This window comes from Ursus maritimus, unplaced genomic scaffold, assembly GCF_017311325.1.
Source record: "Ursus maritimus isolate PB19 unplaced genomic scaffold, ASM1731132v1 scaffold_9, whole genome shotgun sequence".
Lineage (NCBI taxonomy): Eukaryota > Metazoa > Chordata > Mammalia > Carnivora > Ursidae > Ursus > Ursus maritimus.
Genome location: NW_024427107.1, coordinates 44,698,851 through 44,720,311, shown reverse-complemented (window position 1 = coordinate 44,720,311; position 21,461 = coordinate 44,698,851). Strand labels below are relative to the sequence as shown.

At 39.9% G+C, this 21,461-nt stretch overlaps 2 protein-coding genes across 2 annotated transcripts in view; one reads left to right on the top strand and one right to left on the bottom strand.

The window, feature by feature from the left end:
- Positions 1–358: 358 nt before the first annotated feature.
- LOC103661502 (cytochrome c oxidase subunit 6C) lies at positions 359–15,319 on the top strand. The gene is made up of 4 exons (XM_008689204.2): positions 359–454; positions 1,522–1,662; positions 9,309–9,437; positions 15,204–15,319. The coding sequence occupies exons 2-3, from the start codon at positions 1,549–1,551 to the stop codon at positions 9,420–9,422; spliced, it is 228 nt and encodes a 75-aa protein (XP_008687426.1). The 5' UTR covers positions 359–454; positions 1,522–1,548; the 3' UTR covers positions 9,423–9,437; positions 15,204–15,319.
- A 787-nt stretch (positions 15,320–16,106) lies between these two features.
- Positions 16,107–21,461, bottom strand: part of VPS13B (vacuolar protein sorting 13 homolog B) — a 759,954-nt gene continuing 754,599 nt past the window's right edge. Inside the window, exon 62 of the mRNA XM_040625596.1 lies at positions 16,107–17,693. Coding sequence (XP_040481530.1) covers positions 17,445–17,693 — 249 coding nt within the window. The 3' untranslated portion in view covers positions 16,107–17,444. The remainder of the gene's footprint in view (positions 17,694–21,461) is intronic.

Sequence of the window (21,461 nt, the reverse complement as noted above, 5' to 3'; positions counted from 1 at the left end):
TATTCACCCTTTACCCCAAACAAACGATTATTCACATGAGGGTAGTTAATAATGAAAATGATGGTTTGTGCACATGGTTTGCGCACTGTATGGGCCCAGGATGATTTGTACTGTATTTGTAAGGTACATCTTAAAATACTGCATACTAAATATCTTTGTTTCTCTAATAAACTCATATCAACTCTGTATATGAGTAAGATTAATATCGCCAATTTACTAAGGAAACCGAGTCAGAAGGTCAATCCTTTAGTGCAAGGTCTTACAGGAAAGAAACCAACCACTCACTTGAACTTCAGCTGTGAAGTCGGGAGGCGCGCCGGAGGCCTTTTGAACTCTTCCGGCCACCGTCGCCGGGTCCTTTCCGCGACTTCTGCTTCTGCGCCTGCGCACTGCTGGAACGCCGTCCATTTCTGCATCAGTTAGGAAGGACGTTAGGTTTGAGGTTGGTGTTGAGGTGAGTCGTGTTGCTTTTGCGTCCTTCCTCAGGGTTCACCCAACTGCCGCGTTCCGTTGCCTGCTCTCGCTCTACCTGGCAGTTGAGTTGTGCCCGTATATGTGCGGTCGGGGAGTCTCGAACCTCTCACAGGGGTCGACCCCTGCACGCTCCCGCCGCGGCCTCAGGAGGGCTGCGGGCAGGCTGCGGGGCTGCGGGGGGCCGGGTGGGCTGCAGGGGCCTGGAGGAAGCAGCTGGGATTCGGAGGCGGCGGGCCGGGGCCTGGTCTCCTCTGTGTTTTTTCCCCACTGTGACCTTGGTTAGGTCATTTGACTTTTCTGGCCCCGGGGTTTTCACCTGTGAAAAGGGAGTGGTGGTTTCTTCCTCAGCGGGTCGTGAGGCTAAGGGGCAACGTAGGGGAAACAGCAGCGTCTGCGCGCGGTCGGTGTTCGCTCGCTGTGTGGTAACGTTGGTGAGTCGACTAGAGAAGCTGGAAAAGGGTCACCGTGCCTGATGGGGGGGTAAGGTGGGCGTCCTGCAGCCTCCCAGTGGCCCTTCCACCCGAGCCCCCCACCCCGCCTTGGCCGAAGGTCTGCGGGACTGCGCAGCGGTCATTAGGTGGGCCTTGGAGGCCAGGGCTGGGTTCCTGCCCGAGTTTAAATCGTTTACCCCGTGACCTTGGAAAAGTTACACGTCACCTGCGTGTGCCCTAGTTTTCTCGTCAATGAAATGGGGATAATGAGCTGATAGTTCGCAGAAGAGTAAATGGCTGTAAATATGATTGCACTTGTCGTCTAGAGCCACTCCTTATCTTAACTGCGATTGGGAGATTTTTGTTTGTAGTTTTTGCTCCCCGTTGTGACGCAGTGACCTTGCTTATTTAGGGTAGTCGTTCAGCGTGCGGGGGCGGGGGGCTGAAGCGGGCCAAGCCTTTAAACACCTTAAGCTTTTAAAAAAATAATATAAAAAATAAACACGTTAGGCTTCGTGGGGGGAGTCATGCCTGTGCCCCTCTAGGTACCAAAGTGCATTATGTGTGAGAGTTCTTGAGATATCTTACTATGTTCTCAGAGTTGTTTTTATTATAGTTTTACCTATCAAGGAGAATAACTACCATGACTTCCAGTGCTTTGACGAAACCTCAGATGCGAGGCCTTCTGGCCAAGCGTTTGCGATTTCATATTGTTGGAGCGTTCGCTGTATCCCTAGGGGTTGCAGCTTTTTATAAGGTACGTATGTTTGATTTTTACTTTGGTCCATTTTTGGTCCAAAAATGTGTGTTTTAATTTGAAAATGTATTTTCATAAGTAGTTTTTAGTCCTTTAAAGAAACTCCCTCTCTAATGTGCTCCCTTCCCCTTCCTTCACTCACCTTAGTGTGGCAGAAAAATACCTCATATTCCCTAGATAGCTTGTCCTCCATCTGTAAAGGAAGCTGTATTAGTTTACTAGGGCTGCCAAAGTACAACAAATTGCGTGGCTTAAACAACAAATTTATTTACCGTTCTAGAGGCTGGACATCTACGATCAATGTGGCTGCAAGGTTGATTTCTCTTGAAGACTCTCCTTGGCTTATAGATGGGTTTCTCCCTTTATCCTCACATTGTCTCTGTGCTAGCATGTTTTTGTTTGAATTTACCCTTGTAAGGATGCTAGTCATATTGGATTAGGACTCACTCTACAAACCTCATTTTAATTTATCTCTTTAGAGACCTGTCTCCAAATACTGTTACACTCTGAGGTACTAGGGGCTTAAAAGACTTTAACACGTGAGTTTTGGAAGACAATTCAGCTCGTAACACAAGGATAAAATTTTATTAAAGCAGATGGGATGGGGGAGGCAGTGTTTGGCAGCTTGAAGAATTTGTTGTCACAGAAATGCATTTTAACACTGTGCCTTCTGTGGATTTTAACACTGTGCCCTTTTTTTTTTCTTAATACATTTTTTATATTGTGGCAAACTACACATAAAATTTAGCCATTTTTCAGTGTACAGTTTGGTGGTATTAAATGCATTTATAATGTTTTATGACCATCCCCGTAATCCATCTCCATAACCCATCTTGTAAAACTGAAACTATAGCCATTAAACAATAAACCCATCCCTTCTCAATTCCCAGTCTGTGAAACAGTTCTTTCTGTATCTTATTTTGATGACTCTAGGTACCTTATGTAAGTGGAATCATGCATTATTTTGTCTTTTTTAACCGGCTTACTTCAGTTAGCATAATGACCCCAACGTTCATCCATGTTGTAGCATATGTCAGAATTTCCTTCCTTTTTAAGGCTGAATAATATTCCATTGTATGCCTGTACCACATTTTACTTATTCATTCGCCTTCGATGGGACACTTTAGTTGCTTCCATGTTTTAGCTGTTGTGAATAATGCTTCTATGAACATGGGTTACAGGTGTCTCTTCACGACCCTGCTTTTAATTTTTTTTGGTATATATCCAGAAGTGAAATTGATACATCATATGGTCTTTCTATGTGTAATTTTTCATGCAACCACTATACTGTTTTCTGTGGTACTGTCTGACATTTTACATCCTGCTCCTTTGCTGAATTTATTGGTTCTAACAGGTTTTTTCTGTGTGGAATTTTTAGAATTTTCTGCATATATCATCTATAAACAGATGATTTTGCTTCTTCCTTTCCCATTTAGATGCCCTTTATTTCACTTTCTTGCTTAATTGCTCTGGCTAGAACTTAAAGAGTACTGTGTTGAATGGAAGTGACAAAAGTGGACATCGTATGGGTTATATTGAGGTAGTTTCATTCTATTCCTAGTTTGTTTTTATCATGACAGGATGTTGAATTTGTTAAGTGCTTTTTCTGAATTAATTGAGATTATTGTGTTTTTTTTTTTTAAATTTTTTCTGTTACTGTATATTACATTGATTTTTGTTATGTTGGACCATTTTATGTTGAACCATCCATGCGTCATAGGAATAAACCTCACTTGGTAATCGTGTACAGTCCTTTTAATATGCTGCTGAATTCAGTTTGTTAGTATTTTGTTAAGGTTTTTTTTTTTTTTAAATCAATATTCATAGGGGATATTGGTCTGTAGTTTTCTTGTGTTTTGTCTGGCTTTGGTATCAGGGTAATGCTCGCCTCGTAAAATGAGTTAGTAAGTGTTCCTCTACTTCAGTAGCTAGGAAAGATTTCAGAAGGATTGGTATTCTTTCATTTTTTTTTATAGAATTGACCAATGAAGCCATCAGATCCTCTGCTTTTCTTTGTTGGGAGATTTTTGATTACTGATTCAGTATCCTTACTACTTACAGTTATATTCAGATTTTCTCTTTGTGATTCAGTCTTGGTAAGTTTTGTGTTCGTAGGTATTTATCCATTTCATTTAGGTTTTCCAATCTGTTGGTGTACAGTTGTTCATACTACTCTCTTATAATCCTTTTAATTTCTGTAGAATCTGTAGTAATGTCTCTACTTTCATTCCTGATTTTAGTAATTTGAATCTTTCCCCCTTTCTTCTTAGTCCATCTTGCTAAAGGATTGTCAATTTTGTTGATGTTGTTAAAGAACCAGTTTTTGGCCTTGTTGATTTTTTTTTTCTTTTTTTTTTTCCTAGTCTGTTTTGTTGATCTCTGCTCTGATCTTTATTATTTTCTGCCTTCTAGCTTTTTATTTTGTTCTTTTTCTGGTTTCTTAAGTTGTAATGTTAGGTTGATTGGAGATCTCTCTTGTTTTTTAATATATGTGTTTATAGCTAAAAATTACTCCCCTTAGCACTCCTTTCATTGTGTCCTGTAAGTTTTGGTGTGTTTTGTTTTTTCATTTATCTCTAAGCATTTTCTGATTTCAGTTGTGGTTTCTTCTTTGATCCATTGGTGGTTTAAAAGTTTGTTGCTTAATCACCACAGTTTTGTGTATTTTCCAGTTTTCCTTCTGTTGCTGATTTCTAATCTCATGCCATTGTGATCAGAGAACATACTTTGTATGATATCTAACTTTTAAAATCTATTGAGACTTAATTTATGGCCTAATATATGGTCTGTCCTGGATAGTATCCAATGTGCAATTGAGAAGAATGTGTTTTCTGGTGGCCCATGGGTAGCTCAGTTGGTTAAGTGTCTGCCTTCAGCTCAGGTCATGATCCCAGGGTTCTGGGATCAAGGCCCACGTCAGGCTCCCTGCTCAGCAGGGAAGTCTGCTTCTCCTTCTCCCTCCTTCCACTTGTGCAGTTCCTCTCACTCTCTCAAATAAATGAATAATAAATAAATCACTCTGTTTAGAAAAAAAAGATTGTGTATTCTGTTGTTGGATGGAGTGTATTGTACATGTGTTAGATCTGGTTGGTTTAATGAGTTAAGTCCTCTATTTCCTTACTTAGGTCTGATCTGGTTTTATCACTGAGATTGGGGTATTGAAATCTTCAGCTGTTATAGAACTATTTTTCTCTTCAGTTCTGTCAGTTTTTGCTTTATATATTTTGCTGATGTTATTAGGTGAGTAAATTTTCTAATTGTATAAATTCTTACTGTATTGAAGCTTTTATGATTATATGAAGTCCTTCTTTGTCTCTTGTAATCTTTTTTGATTTAAAGTCTATTTTGTCTGATATTAGTAAAGCCACTCTTGCTCTCTTTTGGTTATTGTTTGCATAGAATATCTTTTTGCACCCTTTCCCTTTCAGTCTGTTTTTGTCTTTGGATCTGAAATAAGTGTGTTACAGACAGCATATGTAGTTGGGCCGCTTTTTAATCCATTCCCCTCCCATTCCGCAATCTCTGTGAGGATTGTATGTGTAGATGCCTTTGAATGTGCTAGTGTTTAATGTCTGGCTTCCAAAAGGAGAAAGAGAAAAATGAAGAGGGGGGAAAGAAAGGTGCTCTATCCTTCTAAGTCCCCAGGAAGTTGCTCACCTGATGAAAAAGAGGCTTGCAGCAGTAGGGGGGAGTACAACAACAATGGCCACTGGCCTGTTTGCGCCTCTATGAACAAAAGCTGCAATCAGCTATCAGAGTACAGATCCTTGGTATATGGAGGAGAGGGTCCTTTTTGCCCATCTTCGTTCCAGAAGGCTGTGTGTAAGCTGCTGCAGGAACCCTTGCACAGTTGCCTGCCTGCCTTGGGGATCGGGAATGGGTAGCTGTTAAATTGCTAAAAGCTGAAAGTGAATTAAATTAACCTGACCACAATTTACAGTTTAAGCCTTCCTCTGGAAATTGTATGCTTTCAGGAGAGCCAAAGTTTCAGGATAGTTACATTAAACAGATTGTGCTAGTGCAGTTGTTGTGTAGGTGGGGGGAAGCTCCTGGTGTTCCTACTCCACTTTTTTCCCAGTATGCTCTATGCGCTTTGTGTTTCTCAAAGTCTTCATGTTATATTTACAACTTTTTTCTATAAAAATGTTTATGATAAATACACGTATTTATGACCATGTGTCATAATGGCCCACGAATTAGAGCTTTGCAGTGCTTGTACTTAATTTTTTTTGTTTAGTTCTTCTATTTTTAGTAGACTGTGAGCCTCATTAGGGCAGGGCGCCATTTTTGTTCACAGTGGCACCCCATTGTCAGTTGCTTGACACACAGATGCTTAAAAGTATCTGTTGAATAAGATGTAGTGTCTGAAATTTAGTACAGTGGTAGGTGCTATAGAGTTTCAGGTACTTTGGAGTCTACTAAGTGTATATACCTCTAAATATGTGTCTTTAAAGAAGTTAGAGTCAAGTTGGGGGAGTTGAAAACATTAGATATTATTGCAAGATAGAATATAAATGAAAGGACTTTTTGTTTCTCAGAGCTGTCCCAGAGCAGCTTATATACAGTTTGTAAGAATGAAGGTGGGCAAGAGGGACCCTGTCCTCCATGTACTAGGTGAGCCGTACTCTGATAGTTGATTGCTGCTTTTGTGTGTTCCAGTGGGTGTGGGTTATTGGGGGTCATAGTTCTTTGATAGAGAAGTTTGAATTTGTGCTTTGAAAGTTAGGGTGAATTTGAAGTGCCAAGGGGAGGGAGAACAACTTGAGCAAAAGCACTAAGGGGTCTGTACTTTGGGACCCTATGAGGAGACAGGCATTAAAAAGTAAACCCTTTACTTGCTCCTTGAGATTGTTGCTACCTGGCATGTAGTGGGCATGAAATAAATGTTTGTGGGAAAAGGATGGATGGATGGGTGAATGAGTAAATGAAGTGGGAGTAAGGAGAGGAATTTGGGGAACTCATTTCTTCACTCTCATTGTCACTATCAAACCTCAGGCCTTTGTAACTTGTGTGGATTCTTGCCACTTTTAACTTTAGCCTATAGGTCTGTTTGTGGTATCGAGTTCCTGCATGCCCAGTGTGCAGTGGCTCTCAAAATTTTGATGTATAGTAAGAAATACATTCATTAACTGGCTGCAGTCTTCTAAATTGGTTTCATCACTTATTAATGGGTTGTGGGTGATTTGCTGAAACTTAATCTTGATTTTAAGATACTTTCTGATTAGCTATTTCTGCCTTTCCATCATCTTCCCAGCAGTCCTAATATACCCAGCCCTCCAGCCCTTCATAACTAGTTGCTGTTAGAAAATTCTGCTTTCTCCCATGGGTTTGTACACAACAGGAATGTCTTTCATCTCATTGTGTGGCAAATTCCACTTTATCCTCAAGGCCCACTCAGATGTTTCCTTTTTGGAGTTGCAGCCTATTCTTCCAGATGGGTTGGTTGTGTTCTGCTAGGTTCTCAGTCATTTTGTACCAGACTGTACAGTATTGGGCACATTGTATTTTAAGTAATATTTGCTTCAGGGTGTGTCTCTTCTACTAAATTAAGAGCCCATGTCAGACCAGTAGTTCATTCTGAATGAAAAGTTTTGAAATTTGCTTGGTAGATTAGTCAGTGTTTGTGTATAGTTAATTAGTGTTTGAATGGAAGGAAGGTTTGCAAAGCACTGAGGAATCCAGATTCTTATTAAAGAATAAGGTAGGTGTAAACTTGGTTCTCTTGGTAGATGCTTGCTTCCTTCGTTTCCCTTATCCAGTTAGTGTTGAGTGCTTTTAAAGATTTGGCCTTTATTTTGTTCTTAGTTTTGACTGATTTTCACAATTTTGATCAGCTTCTGTGCATCTTACATAAAGTCACCTATGTTAAATCATTTTTGATTAAGTTAATCTGCTAAGCGTAAATTCATTAATATAGGTTAGATTTTGAAGCAAATGAGCAGTGCTTATCCTGAATAGATTTTTTCCGTAGGTAATTACTGTTATATAAATTAGACTTGTCCTAAATTTTCAGGTATTTGCTTATCTGTATAAGACCTCATATATAGATTTTATGGGTTTCAAGTAACTCGTGGTGTAGTGGATCTAAATTGATAGTTTATATTCTTTTTGTTGCTGAAGTCCAGATTTTTCAGACTTAAAAGAGAAAAAGTCTATTTAAAGTGTAACAGAAAACAAAATAATTTAGGTTGGGGTTATAACATCCATTTGCTTTTATTTTTGGGTTCACTGAGCCTTTTAGTGTACCATTTTTTTTTAAAAAGATTTTTTATGTTTATTTATTTGACAGAGATAGAAATAGAGACAGCCAGCGAGAGAGGGAACACAAGCAGGGGGAGTGGGAGAGGAAGAAGCAGGCTTATAGTGGAGGAGCCTGATGTGGGGCTCGATCCCACAACGCCGGGATCACGCCCTGAGCTGAAGGCAGACGCCCAACTGCTGTGCCACCCAGGTGCCCCTAGTGTACCATATTTTTAAAGAAAAAATATTTTTCTTGTTTTAACAAATGCTCAGTTGCCTTCTGGGTAATGGGCTGGCCTCAGTTCAGAGGGTTGCATTGGGGCTCCTTCCTCTTAGTCTTACTGGAAGAAGTTGGAATTTTCATAGGAAGTGAGGCAGTAAAACTGGTAAGTAAAGGACTCCTACTGTATTAGTACCAAGTGTCATGATTCCATGTATTTCTGCAGTACGTTAATGGAAGTAGATTGGCACTTGAAGAATTTTTTACGTGCAGGATGGGATTTATTTTGGATTGTAACCTACACATTGAAATCTACTAGGTAGTGTTTTGTGGAAATACAACCTTTGCCAAATGACAGACCTGGGTTTGAATCCTAGTGCTTCTTCCTACACCTTAATTGGGTCACTTAAATTCTGAGTCCCATTTCCTCCTGTGTAAAACAGGTCAGTGTGTATTCTAAGGGCTTAAATGGTGTTGAAGTGTAAATTACCCAGAACTGTTCTTGCCAGATAGAAAGCTTCCTGTGTCTTTCAGTGGCAGATGGGTACAGAATTGATCTCACTCCTTTGGAGTTAATATAATTTAAATTGAAGGGCGCCTGGGTGGCTTAGTCATTAAGCGGCTGCCTTTGGCTCAGGGCGTGATCCCGGTGTTCTGGGATCGAGCCACACATCGGGCTCCTCCACTGGGAGCCTGCTTCTTCCTCTCCCACCACTCCCCCTGCTTGTGTTCCCTCTCTCACTGGCTATCTCTCTCTCTGTCATCAAATAAAATAAAATCTTTAATATATATATATGTATATATATGTAAATAATGTAAATTGAGCCAGAATATATTAGCATGTCTCAGCTGTGGGGATATTAGGTTTTGCTGGAGGGAAGACTGCTGTCTTCTCCCTAAAACCATTTAGCTCTCTGGGTATCTTCTTTTGGCTCTTACTGGTCTACATACCCACACCCATCAAAAGGAATAATCTGTCCCTAAGCAAGGAAGGCCCCTCTTGCTGAGTAGTTTCCATGAGGCTGCTTTATCTTCCCTTACATCTGTGTCAGTGCCTCCAGCCTTTGTTTTAGTAAATACAGAGTTGAAGTTAAAGGTGAACACAAACATTATGATTTATGTTGTCTTTGGATATTGTTTCTAATGGTTTAAAAAATAAGCCCTAATGGGATATGTTATTTTTTAGTTTGCTGTGGCCGAACAAAGAAAGAAGGCGTATGCAGATTTCTACAGAAATTATGATTCCATGAAAGATTTTGAGGAGATGAAGAAGGCTGGTATCTTTCAGAGTGCAAAATGATTTTGGATTGTAAAGGTAATGTAGCTGTTTGAAGTTACTGTTTAAAACATTTTTTTTAATTGTGGTAAAATACATAGATTGGTTGTACAACAATGTGAATATACTTAACAATCCCCAGAACTCTTTTCATCTTGCAACACAACCCATTGAATTATTCTGTATTCTCTCCATCCCCTGGCAACCCCCATTCTACTTTCTGTCTCTGAATTTGACTACTCTAAGTACTTCATTTAAGTGGAATCATATAGTATTTGATTGGCTATAGTATTTGGCTTATTGTACTTAATATGTCCTCAGAATTCATCCATTACAGTATGTGTCAGAATTTCCTCCTTCTTTAAGGCTAAATAACTTTCTGTGGTATGTATACACCACATTTTGCTTATTCATTCACCTCTGGTGGACATTTGGATTGCTTCCACCTTTTGACTATTGTAAATAATGTTGCTAAGTTAGCGGTGCCTGGGTGGCTCAGTTGGTTAGGCATCTGACTCTTTGATTTTGGCTTAGGTCATGATCTCAGGGTTATGAGATGGATCAGGGTGTGGAGCCTGTTAAGATTCTCTCTGCACCCCCCCCCCCCCCCCCCCAAATAATAAAGTTACTATGACATGTGCAAATCTCTTTAAAACTCCTAATACTTTTGAGTATGTACCCAGAAGTGGAGCAGCTGGATCATATAGTAGTTCTATTTTTAATGTTGAAAGGAAACACTGTACTGTTTAACATAGTGGCTGCACCATTTTGTACTCTTATCACTAATGCAGAAGGGTTCCGGTTTCACTACATGCTTGCTGGTACTCGTTTTCTGTTTCTTTTTTTTTTTTTTTTCTTTCATAGTAACCATCCTAATGGGTGTGAGATAGTACTGGATTTTGATTTTGATTTGCATTTCCTAATGGTTAATGATGATGACCATCTTTTCTCATGCTTGTTGGCCATTTATGTGTCCTCTTTGGAGAAATGTCTAATTAAATTCTTCACCCGTTTTAATTATTTTGGGGTTTTTTTCTTGTTGAGTTGTAGTTCTTCAAATCTCTTATCAGATAATGACTTGCAAATATTTTCTCCTGTTCTGTAGATTACCTTTTCAGTCTGTTGAGTGTGTTCTTTGCACAGACATTTAAAATTTTGATGGGGTCTATGTAATTTTTGTTATTGCCTGTGCTTTTGGTGTCCTATCCAAGAAATTATTGCCAAATCCAATGTCATGAAACTTCTCTTATGTTTTCTTGTAAGTTTTATAGTTTTAGATCTTTGATCCATTTGAGTTAACTTTTGGATATGAGGTAAGAAAAGAGTACAACTTCTTTTTTGTATATCCAGTTTCCCAACAGCGTTTGTTGAAAAGCCTGTCCTTTCCTCAGTATGGATGGTCTTGGCACTTTTGTTGGTAATTTTTGAGGTGTTTATGTGAGGGTTTATTTTGGTCTCTGTTCTGTTGCATTGGTTTATATTTCTGTTTTTATATCGGTACCACACTATTTTGATTACTGTGGCTTTATAGTAAGTTTTGGAACTAGAAAGTGTTAGTCCTTCAACTTCTTTGTCTTTTTCAAGATTGTTTAGGCTATTCAGGGTCCCTTGATAGTTTATATCAATTTTAGGATGGATTTTTCTACTTCTGCAAAAATGCTGTTGGGATGTTGATAGGGATTACACTCTGGGGTAATATGGACACCCTAGCAATTATAAGTATTCCACTCCGTGAACACAAGATGCCTTTCCATTTCCTTATGTCTTTAATTTTTTTCAGCAGTGTTTTATAATTTCAGTATGTAGGGCTTTTGCATTCTTAGTTAATTCTTCCTGTGTATTTTATTCTTCCTGATGCCATCATAATTGGAATTGTTATCTTAATTTTTTTTTAGATTATTCATTGTTAGTGGATAGAAACACAACTGGCTTTTGTGTGTTGATTTTTGTATCCTGCAACTTTGCTCAGTTAGTTTATTCTTTTTTTTAAGATTTTTTTTTAAAATTTATTTATTCGACAGAGATAGAGACAGCCAGCAAGAGAGGGAACACAAGCAGGGGGAATGGGAGAGGAAGAAGCAGGCTCACAGCAGAGGAGCCTGATGTGGGGCTCGGTCCCACAACGCCGGGATCACGCCCTGAGCTGAAGGCAGACGCCCAACCGCTGTGCCACCCAGGCGCCCCTCAGTTAGTTTATTCTAACAGGTTTTTTTGTTTTGTTTTATTAGAGCACGTGCGTGCTTGTGCACAAGCTGGGGTGAGGGTCAGAGGGAGAGGGAAAGAATCTTAAGCAGGCTCCCTGCTCAGCCTGGAGCCTGACCCAGGGCTCGATCTCAAAACCCTGAGATCATGACCTGAGCCAAAATCAAGAGTCAGATGGTTAACCAACTGAGCCACCCAGGCACCCCTATTCTAACAGTTTTTTTTGTGAAGTCTTTAGGGTTTTCTGCATATAAGACCTGCATACAGAGATAGTTTTACATCTTCCTTCCCAATTTGGATGTATTTTATTTCTTTTTCTCGCCTAATTGTTCTGGCTAGGACTTCCAGTTCTTTGTTGAATAGAAGTGGGAAGAGTGGGCATCCTTACCTTTTTCTTGATCTTAGAGAAAAAGCTTTTAGGCTTTGACCAGTGAGTATGGTATTAGCTGTGGACTTTTCATATATGGCTTTTATTATGTTGTTGTAGTTTGCATCTGTTCCTAATTTATTATTATTTTTCTCCCTGTACTGTATTTTTCATCTCCATGACTTGTTTTATAACTGGACGTTTGTATCTCTTAAAACCTTCACCTGTTTAACCTATCCCCCACTCCTCTCCCCTCCCACACCCAGTTCTGTGTGCTTATGAGTCTGTTTCCTGACTTGCTTCACTTGGCATAATATCCTATAGATTCATCCACGTTGTGGCAAATGGCAAGATCTCATTCCTTTTTATGTCTGAGTAGTATTTCAGTGTGTGTGTGTGTGTGTGTGTGTGTGTGCACGCGCGCGCGCTCCCAGTAGTGGAAGTATTGGATCATATGGTAATTTTAACTTTCTGAGAAACCTCTGTACTATTTTCCACAGTGGTTGCACTAATTTACATTCCCACCAACAGGGCACCAGGGTTCTCTTTTCTTGACATCCTTACCAACACTTAATCTCGTCTTTTTTTCTTTTTTTTTTAATACTAGCATTCTGACTGGTATGAGGTGGTATCTCATTCTGGTTTTGATTTGCATTTCCCTAATGATAAGTGATACTGAACATCTTTTCATGTGTCTGTTGGCCATGTATGTCTTTGGAGAAATGTGTGTTCAGGTCCTTTGCCTATTTTTAGTTGGATTATTTGTTGTTTTGGTGTTTTTTATATACTTTTATTAACCCCTTCTCACATACTTGGTTTGAAAATATTTTCTCCCATTCAGTAGGTTGCCTTTTCATTTTGTTATGCTTTTCCTTTGCAGTGCAAAAACTTTGTATTTTGGTGTAGTCCTAATAGTTTATTTTTGCTTTTGTTTCCCTTGCCTGAGGAGACATGTCCATAAATATGTTGCTAAGGCTGACATCCAGGAGATTACTATCTATGCTTTCTTCTAGGAGTTTTATGGTTTCAGGTCTCACATTTAGGTCTTTAATCTATTTTGAGTTCATTTTTGTGTATGGCATAAAAAAGTGGTCCAGTTTTCCCAGCACCATTTATTGAAGAGATTGTCTTTTCCGGGTATAGTCTTGCCTGCTTTGTCATGTAGATTAAATGACCATGTCAGTGTGGGTTTATTTCTGGGCTATATTCTCTTTTATTAATCTGTGTTGTGTCTGTTTTTGTACAAGTACTATACTGTTTTGTTTTTGAAATCTGGGATTGATACCTCTAGCTTTGTTCTTCCTCAAGATTGCTTTGGCTATTCATGATCTTTTGTGGTTCCATACAAATTTTAGGATTTTTTGTTCTGGTTCTGTGAAAAATGCTATTGGCATTTTGATAGAGATTGCATTGAATCTCTAGATTGCTTTGGGTAGTATGGACATTTTAACAATATGAAGTCTTGAATCTGTGAGTATGGTATATCTTGCTATTTGTTCGTATCATCCTCAATTTCTTTCATCATTGTCTTACAGATTTCAGAGTGTAGGTCTTTCATCTTCTTGGTTAGATTTATTCCTGTGTATTTTGTTGAATGTTTTTATCATGAAAACAATTCAGAATGTTGCAAGCAATTTTTATTTTTTACCTTCTATCCTGAGGGAGGAGGAGCCAGGAATTGGTCAGTTTCCTCCTGACCACATTGTGTTGCACCAAGGAAGGGGGTGAGGCAAGAGTGAGAAAGAATTCCATGAAATTTCCTGCCCTTTTGTGTTTTCCTTGTTTTATTAGTGTTTGGTTGCTGCAGCTTCTTAACTGGTTTCTTGAGTTCTCACAACTCTTGCTTTTTATATTCAGAATCATTTCACGTTAATCTGTTGTTGCTTGCTAGAGATTGACAGGAAAATGTACTAAAAAAAGTACTTTTAGAAGTACTTTTAAAAAAAGTTTTTCATCCTTTTATAGTTTAGTTAGGTGTCCATAAGTGACTAGGTAGCCCTCCAGAGATTCTGATTTGGTTTGTTATATCCACCAAGTCCTTATGCCTCACGGATAAGGTTCTGTTGACTATGAAGGTGTGACTCGTGTGCTGATGAAAGGTCCACTAAATTTGAAAGCATGTGAAACTTTTCATAATCTGGAATCTCATCATTCATATATTTAACTTTATTCAAGCTCAACATAAAAGCATTTAGAACAATTTAAGTAAAAATTCTATCCACTATGCCTGTGTGAGTTTGATGTGACAAGGGAAATGTTAGTCTGCTATCTTTAGGCAGAACCTTCCTGAATGAGCATTCCAACTGTAGTTAGTGTACATAGGAGTGTGTGTGTGTGTGTGTGTGTGTGTGTGCACATGTATATTAATGATCTTTCCTGGGGTATGGAGACCTGCTGCAGTGGACTTTAGATTTTTAAAAGACTCAAGGATAATACTGAACATAAGTAACTTTTGCCTAATTTAAAATTAAATTCTATAATGTTCATTTCTGTAGTTTATCTTAAAGGAAATACCTGAAATGCTGATGTACATGTACAAAGTATATACTGTATTGGGAAAAATAGGAAGAACTTTCTAACAGTTGGAAAATTGATAAGGAATTGACTTTTGCATACCATGGACTATTATGTCCATTAGAAATGATATTCACAAATGTCTTATATAAAGGGTGATCTGTGTTTAATAAAGCACAGAAGAAAGACTGAAGATCAAGAAAATATTAATGGTTCTGTATGGATTTTCACAATTTCTACAGTGGGTATGCATTTCATAATCAGATGTTAACAGGCTAATTTGTAAATGTTTGTTAGATTCTTACTTTTTTTTTTTTTTAATGAGAAGTTGTGTTTAAAAACCAGTAAGAAAAACAGATTTGGAGCCAGGAATAGAAATATTGTTTAGAACAGATGGACTGCTGCTTTTAAGAACAATATGTGGGTATGAGAAGGGAATGGAGGACAGTCGACTTGAGAGGGAAGAAAAAGGCAAAATTTGATCAATGAAAAACAAGAAATTAGAGTAAGGTGTAGCCCAAAACTGGTTAGGATGGTCAGAGACCTTGGCAGAGAATGGACTTGGAGCCCACATAGCCTGAAATGGCCTTCTCCTGGGCAGGAGGTGAGTGAGCAAAGTGTAGGCTCCACTAGTAGGAGTAGACCTCATGTGACTTTAAGGGTGGTGAGGTATTAAGAGAGAATGCTTGTCATTAACTTAAGCCACTCTGTTTTTTCCACAGAATTTCTTTGGGTTGAGTTCCACTGAAGTTTGTCACTGACCTGTGTTCCTGAACTATGAAACACGAATATTGGGTTATGGAATAGTTTGTCTTGATAAATAAACAGCTAACAAATACTTTGGACAGTAAGTCTTTAATTATTCTGATAATTCAGAGTTGGAGATTTTAATTGTGTTTATGAACGCTAGGATGATAACTTGATTTTAAGATTTCTTAAAACTTACATTGTCTTAGGATATTTTTTATTGCTCTGGTGTTTTATTTCACTGCAGTACTGGTAGGTGTACTTTCTTGGTCCTGGGTCATGGATTTAAGGGGGTCTACACTAGCCTGTAAGACCACTTACTCTGTGCTCTCAGAAGGGACAGAGAACATCTTTTCAATAAAATATGTTCTTGCGCTTCATTGTCACTGTTTAGTAGCCCTGCTGGATCAACCACCAGATGTAATAATTAAAATACCAGTTGCTTTTGAAGAGCTAATAGTATGTGTATGTAAGTAAGTTAGAATATATATTGGTCTAGAAAAGTACCATAATAGTATATATTCTGGATATGGAATATATATCTAGTCCAGAAAAAGTTGTATTAGGGTAGTGTCTATTAATGATGAGTGTGGGAACTTATTTTGTGGGGAAGTCTTAGGAAGACCTTTACCCCGATATTAATTTTTAATGCTTTTTTTTGGTGATCAAAGTGATACTACAGAGAGCTTTGAAAATTAAGTTTATTTTAGCCTAAGCTAATTTTATCACCGATTGTCACTTTATTAGGAGAACAAAAAGTTTCTTAGCCTTTTCAACTCATGTAGAATTCTCGGGTCCTAATAATGTGAGCTGCACTAAACCCAGGAATTGGTGAAAACCTGCATTTGAAAAACACCTGGTGACAATACACATTTATGTGTGGTCAGTAATTCAAGGATTCCTTTTATTTTCAACAGTTTATATAACAATTCTTAGAAGTAGTATGCAAAATAACCATAAAAGATACAATAATTAATACATATTTACATTCTTAAAAATAGTTCTCTTGAGGTTGACAAAGCTGTCACTTTCTAAATGAGTGTGATACAACAAACTAATGGAAGAATCAATTTTTCATATTTAGCTTGAATTGTTCATTAACGGTCTTGGTTTATGCAGTGACTTCTCCTGTTTGAGGACACGTGAGACTTGATTAAAAATTAGTGGGCATTTGAAATTGAATTTTCTTAGCATCTCACAATTATACATAATAATAGATTGTAAACCCAAGTTTGGATGTAATCAGTAAAAATGTGTTTTAATCAGATTTTTTTACTGAATATTAAAGATGATACCTGGTGACCCAAGATCTTGATAAAAACCCATCCTTAAATGCAAAAAATATCAGACATTGGGAATATTTTTGTTTGAGCAATTCAAAATAAACTGGAGTGGTTCATTAACATTGGGGTTCTTGACTCCCCTCCAATACCCCAGGGCAGTATGAATATCCTTCTGCTAAAGCCCTTCCACAAGAGTGTGTCAGGAAATTCCTAGTAGTAGGTTTTCTTTATGGAACTAGAGAAACTCACCTGAGCCCTTTGGGTCTATTATTTTCATTGGTAGACACCTAAAAGAAGATAAATTGGCGAAACGTCTTTTTCTACAGTGTACCTGGACAGTCATGAGAATGTCTTGTAAATTTCAGTAAACTGCAGACTTTAAAGTAGGAATATACATAGCAGGTTTCACTTAAGAGCATCACATTTAAGTAATAAATTTAACAAGTTAATAAAATCCTAAGCATTTAAAGATTCCAAACATTTGCAGACGAGGGTATTAGGCAAAGACACTGTCTCAGCCTAGAAACAGATGCAGTTGAGAATGAAGTTTTAACCAGTCTCTCCATTCTAAGGCCTGACCACATTTTGTGTTTGTTAGAGCAGAGAGTTAACAGATCTTAATAATAGTAAACATTTTAGCAAATACCATTAGAGAACAAGCGGTAGAATATGTGTGATGAGATGACAACATAGATTCTTTTAATCACTGTCTCCACATAGGAAAGGAACAAGTTTTTTTTTTTTTTTTATCATTGCATTGTTAAGGTATCTTCTTAGTTTTATCTATCTGAATTAATTTTAGAAGAGGCTGGAAAACTACCTATAATTATAATAAAGTATTGGCTTTGTGTGCATATTAGATGTTATTGGGCTAGTTAGGTCTCTTTTTCAGGAATAAATTGCACAAGCAGGGATCAACACCTCAGAGGGGACTCAAGGGAACCCTTTCCTCAGGGCTTTATTTTTCACCATGGTAAATTTACTAATGAAGACTTGAGCAAAATGTGGATCAACCATATAATGGTATGTTTTCACAGTGGAGGGTAGAGGTTCCACAGCCACCACCGGGCATGGGGTCTGCATGGAAGAGCAGCTGGCGGCCAGGTGACAAGATGTCTTTGTGATGTAGTCCACAAGTCTGTTGTACTGTTGTTCTGACAGTCTCTCCCGGACTCCGTCCACCTGGGATCCAAAAAGAGAGTCTTTAGTTGCCAAACCCTCAAATTGGCACTTCAATGACAAATTATTCCTTCTGTTTTTGCCTTGATACATCTATACATTATGCCTTTAGGTACTCTATCTAATACAGCCACTTTGTCCAAAATGGTACTTTTTGTTTGTCCTCTGAGCTGTGGCAGGAAGAATGCACGTTTAGGAGTAAACAGAAGCTCTGCGGGAGGCTGCTAGGACAGCCTCCTTTGAATAAGCATTTGGTGTGTAAAATTGCTGTGTCTAAAGTTGACAATTTGCTAACATTTTACTCATTAACTATTAAACATCTCTCACTAACGAGCTCAGGAACAAAGAAGAAAAGTGTCTTTCCTCTGCTTAAATCGACATTAAACTCGCACCCTGAAATAAAATTTCTGTTTGCGTGTCTCCTTGAACCTCTTCAGTCTGACAGAAAAAATTGTGGAGAAGAGCACCTCTTTTCAAACCAGTGGCTCTGGACAGAGCCTTAAGAAAAATAAATACCTTTTGAACTGTAACATTTTCTGTTTTTTATAAACACTAGGATTTAAAGCCAGAGAAAATAAAAAAACTGGGCAGAGGAAGGGGAAATTTTTATGGAAAAAAAGGGAGGATGCAGAGTACATTTATGGTTCATAAAAGTCTGGCTCATCTTCAGTGGAACTCAAATAGGAGAACTGAGATATACTACCTAAGTTCTTAAGTGCGATTTTCTGAGAAAGCACCCATCAAAGGCAGCTGAAGCTGTAAATTCTTCCCACCCTGAAATTCTGTAGCTGTCTAGTGTGTAGATCATGTGGACTGGGAAGTTTCCAGTGTAAGCCACTGATCTGTGGGAATCAGGTAGCCACTGACCTTTCAGTGGTCTGTACCTACCAAATGTTGGCAAGACCACTCTGGAAGAATTAAAAACGTTTTAACAAGGGCTTTTGAGTTCTCAAAGTAGTAATGTAAAGAATTTCTATGTTTCTGTGTAGGGCATGGAAACAGTGCAGCCAAGGGTGTCCTAAAAGCTGCACAAAGCCAGTGGGATGGTAAGGAGTAAAGGGGCTGCCAGAGAAATGAGGGCATCCAGTAGAGTTTGGATCTCCTATTTTTAAGGTTGGGACAGAAAAGAAAAGCCCCCGAAGTTTCGCTGACAGATGAAAGCTGTGTACCAGCAGGCAAAAGCCAGAGCTCTGATGATATCATTTCATGGGGTCAGAATTCAGCTGGAAGGCTCTGAATACACAGTCTTAATTGCTCCTCCTGAACAGCAGCACAGGAAAACCCGTGCTGTGAAAGGAACCTGGCCAAGGAATAAATTGACCTTCTGACTCATTTTGAGCCTCTCTCATAAGGGATTTCAATAATGTGCCAGGCATATTAAGCAATTATTACCCTAAAAATGGCTGCATTTAACCAAGAAAAGCAAATGCTGATTTAAAAAATCTGAATCCTGCCACATTTCAATATACTGAATGATGTCATCTACAAATTAATTCCTTCCAAAATTCAAAGGAGCTGTGTTTCCTAGCATCTAAAGCAAAAAACCAGAAAAGCCATTTTATATAAAGATCTTAAAATACTGTTCTTAGTTTTCCCTGGAAGACAGCAGGTAGGCTTCTTACCCCAGCTGTACGTCTGTGCATCAGGCCGGTGTGTGACGGGTATGGACTGACAGGAGCATGGCAACTGAGGAAAATTTACTGTGCCAAGCAGCAGCCCTGCTGAGTGAGCCCCTGCCCCATTTTGCAAATACACCAGATTACACTCCTAGGGAAGGGTGTACTGTCACAGAAATGAGGTTTTCCTACAGTTTGGGTCTCTTTTGGGGTGAGTGGGGGAGGGGTTAGGGTTTGGACACTGAGGGGGCAGTTATCTACTGTTCCTTAGGAGGAGTTGAGGAGAAAGGTTAAGTGGGATAGATTCAGAGAAAGCGGAATTTGGGGGCTGAAGGCATACTGGATATCCCGCTTCTCTGTCCTGTGTCAGATGCTGCCCTGCGGTATTCCTGCTCTCAGTCATCTTTTCCTGCCTCTTCTGTAGCCATCCCTTAATCCTAGCTCCCCCCCCCATTATCCCTGAGTACTGATGGAAAACCAGTGTTGAACATGGGGTCCAGAGTGTCAGTGCTACTTCTGCCTCTAATTTCGTTGATGCCGTGGTCTCAATTAACCTTGGCAACTTCTAGGAGTGGTGACTCCAGCTATCGGCTCATTCACCCCTAGAGAAGCAGGTCTGTTCCTTTCCAGCTTTGATAATTCCCCACAGTACCCTCCTCAAACAAGCCAAAGAGAGAAGGATCACAGTTGAAGAGGGGAGAGACAGTTTAACAGCAAAAGCTGAATCTCCACTCAGCTTAAGATATGAAATATTTCCCAAGCAGCTAAGGGATAATGATGGTCCTAGATATTCCTTAGGGCCTTGGAAGTTTCTCGTTAAGGACCAAGGACTTGAAGATAATGATACTCTATCCCCTGCCAAATTATGTAGCCAGATCACTGCTGCTTTATTGTCAATTGGATCAGAAGATTTTGGCAGATCTAAAGTCAGCCTGGACATCTGACCTCTGTTTATTCCCAGAAAGTCATCAACTCAAGGCAGCAATGTACGCCTAGTGCCAAGCCCCAGCTTAAAGCCTGACTGATTCGGATCCAAGAAGCTAGAGAAATCTCAGAGTTGTTGTAGTTGGCTGCCTTCCATCTTCTCAGATAATTTTACCCAAACAGTGGTGCGAGGGAAACATAGGCTCCCATACCAGGGAGAAAGGAATGAATTGGGCAGGACCTGCTAGAGGCAGGTTTGCTGTCCTCTGCTGTGCCACTTGTGCCCCAGGTTAGGACCAGCAGGCTCCAGCTTGCCACTGACTTACACTCGTCTTGCTGTGTGGAAAAAGATGTCTCTTAGTTCAACTCTTAAAGCCTCTATGCATCAGGCAGTCAGCAGGGAGGCAGGCGCAAGAGAGCCATTTTCCACTGGGTGCACCTGCTCCCCCAAAGCTGGACTGTAGGAAGCTGGTGCCACTCTTGCCAGGGCTCACCTCTGACCCCGGACATCCACTGTGCCCTGCCTGAGCTTCCACTCCACAGCAACTTCTGTGTGGCCAGGAGCCAGCATCTGGCACAGAAGCTGTGTGGCCAGGGAGCTGCCCCAAGAGCCAAAGGGGCACCCCCAGGAGGTACCCCACTACTTAAGGGATGGGAATCTGTCCTGGGGAAAAGGGAACACAGAGCCATACAGAACAATGGAAGGAAAGAGATTTTATGCACAACACTTTGACCCCTGAAGTCTTGGGGTGGAAAGAGGGGAGGGGGTGAGTGAGACCTCCTGGTTTGTGAAACTGCGAACGTCTGGCCTACTGGCTGCACCTCATTTCATGGTACCCTCCCCTCTGTGGCGGTCATCTCCTGTATCTCCAGTCCGCTACAGCAGACCCGGCCTGCGCTGTGGCGCAGCCGCGTGGAATCGCTGCTTCAGCCCTGGCCCTCTTGTGCAGCCCTGCTTGTGTGGGAGCTCTGTGGTCCTGTCCTGTCTACTTCAGCACCCCTGCCCCATGGCAGCCAAGCCTTGTTCAGTTCAAATGGTGGCTTAACCCCAGGCCTTGAGTCCATCTGGCCTACTGCTGGGCTCTCCTAGGAAAGGCTCCCATACACACCTGGGTTGGGGCTCCCCAACTTCCTTCTGCATTGGCTCCCATGCCCCTTCACCCTGCTTCCTCTGACAGCCCTCCTCGTCTCCAGCAGCCCCGCCAGAGGCTGCAGGCTCATAGATGCCTGC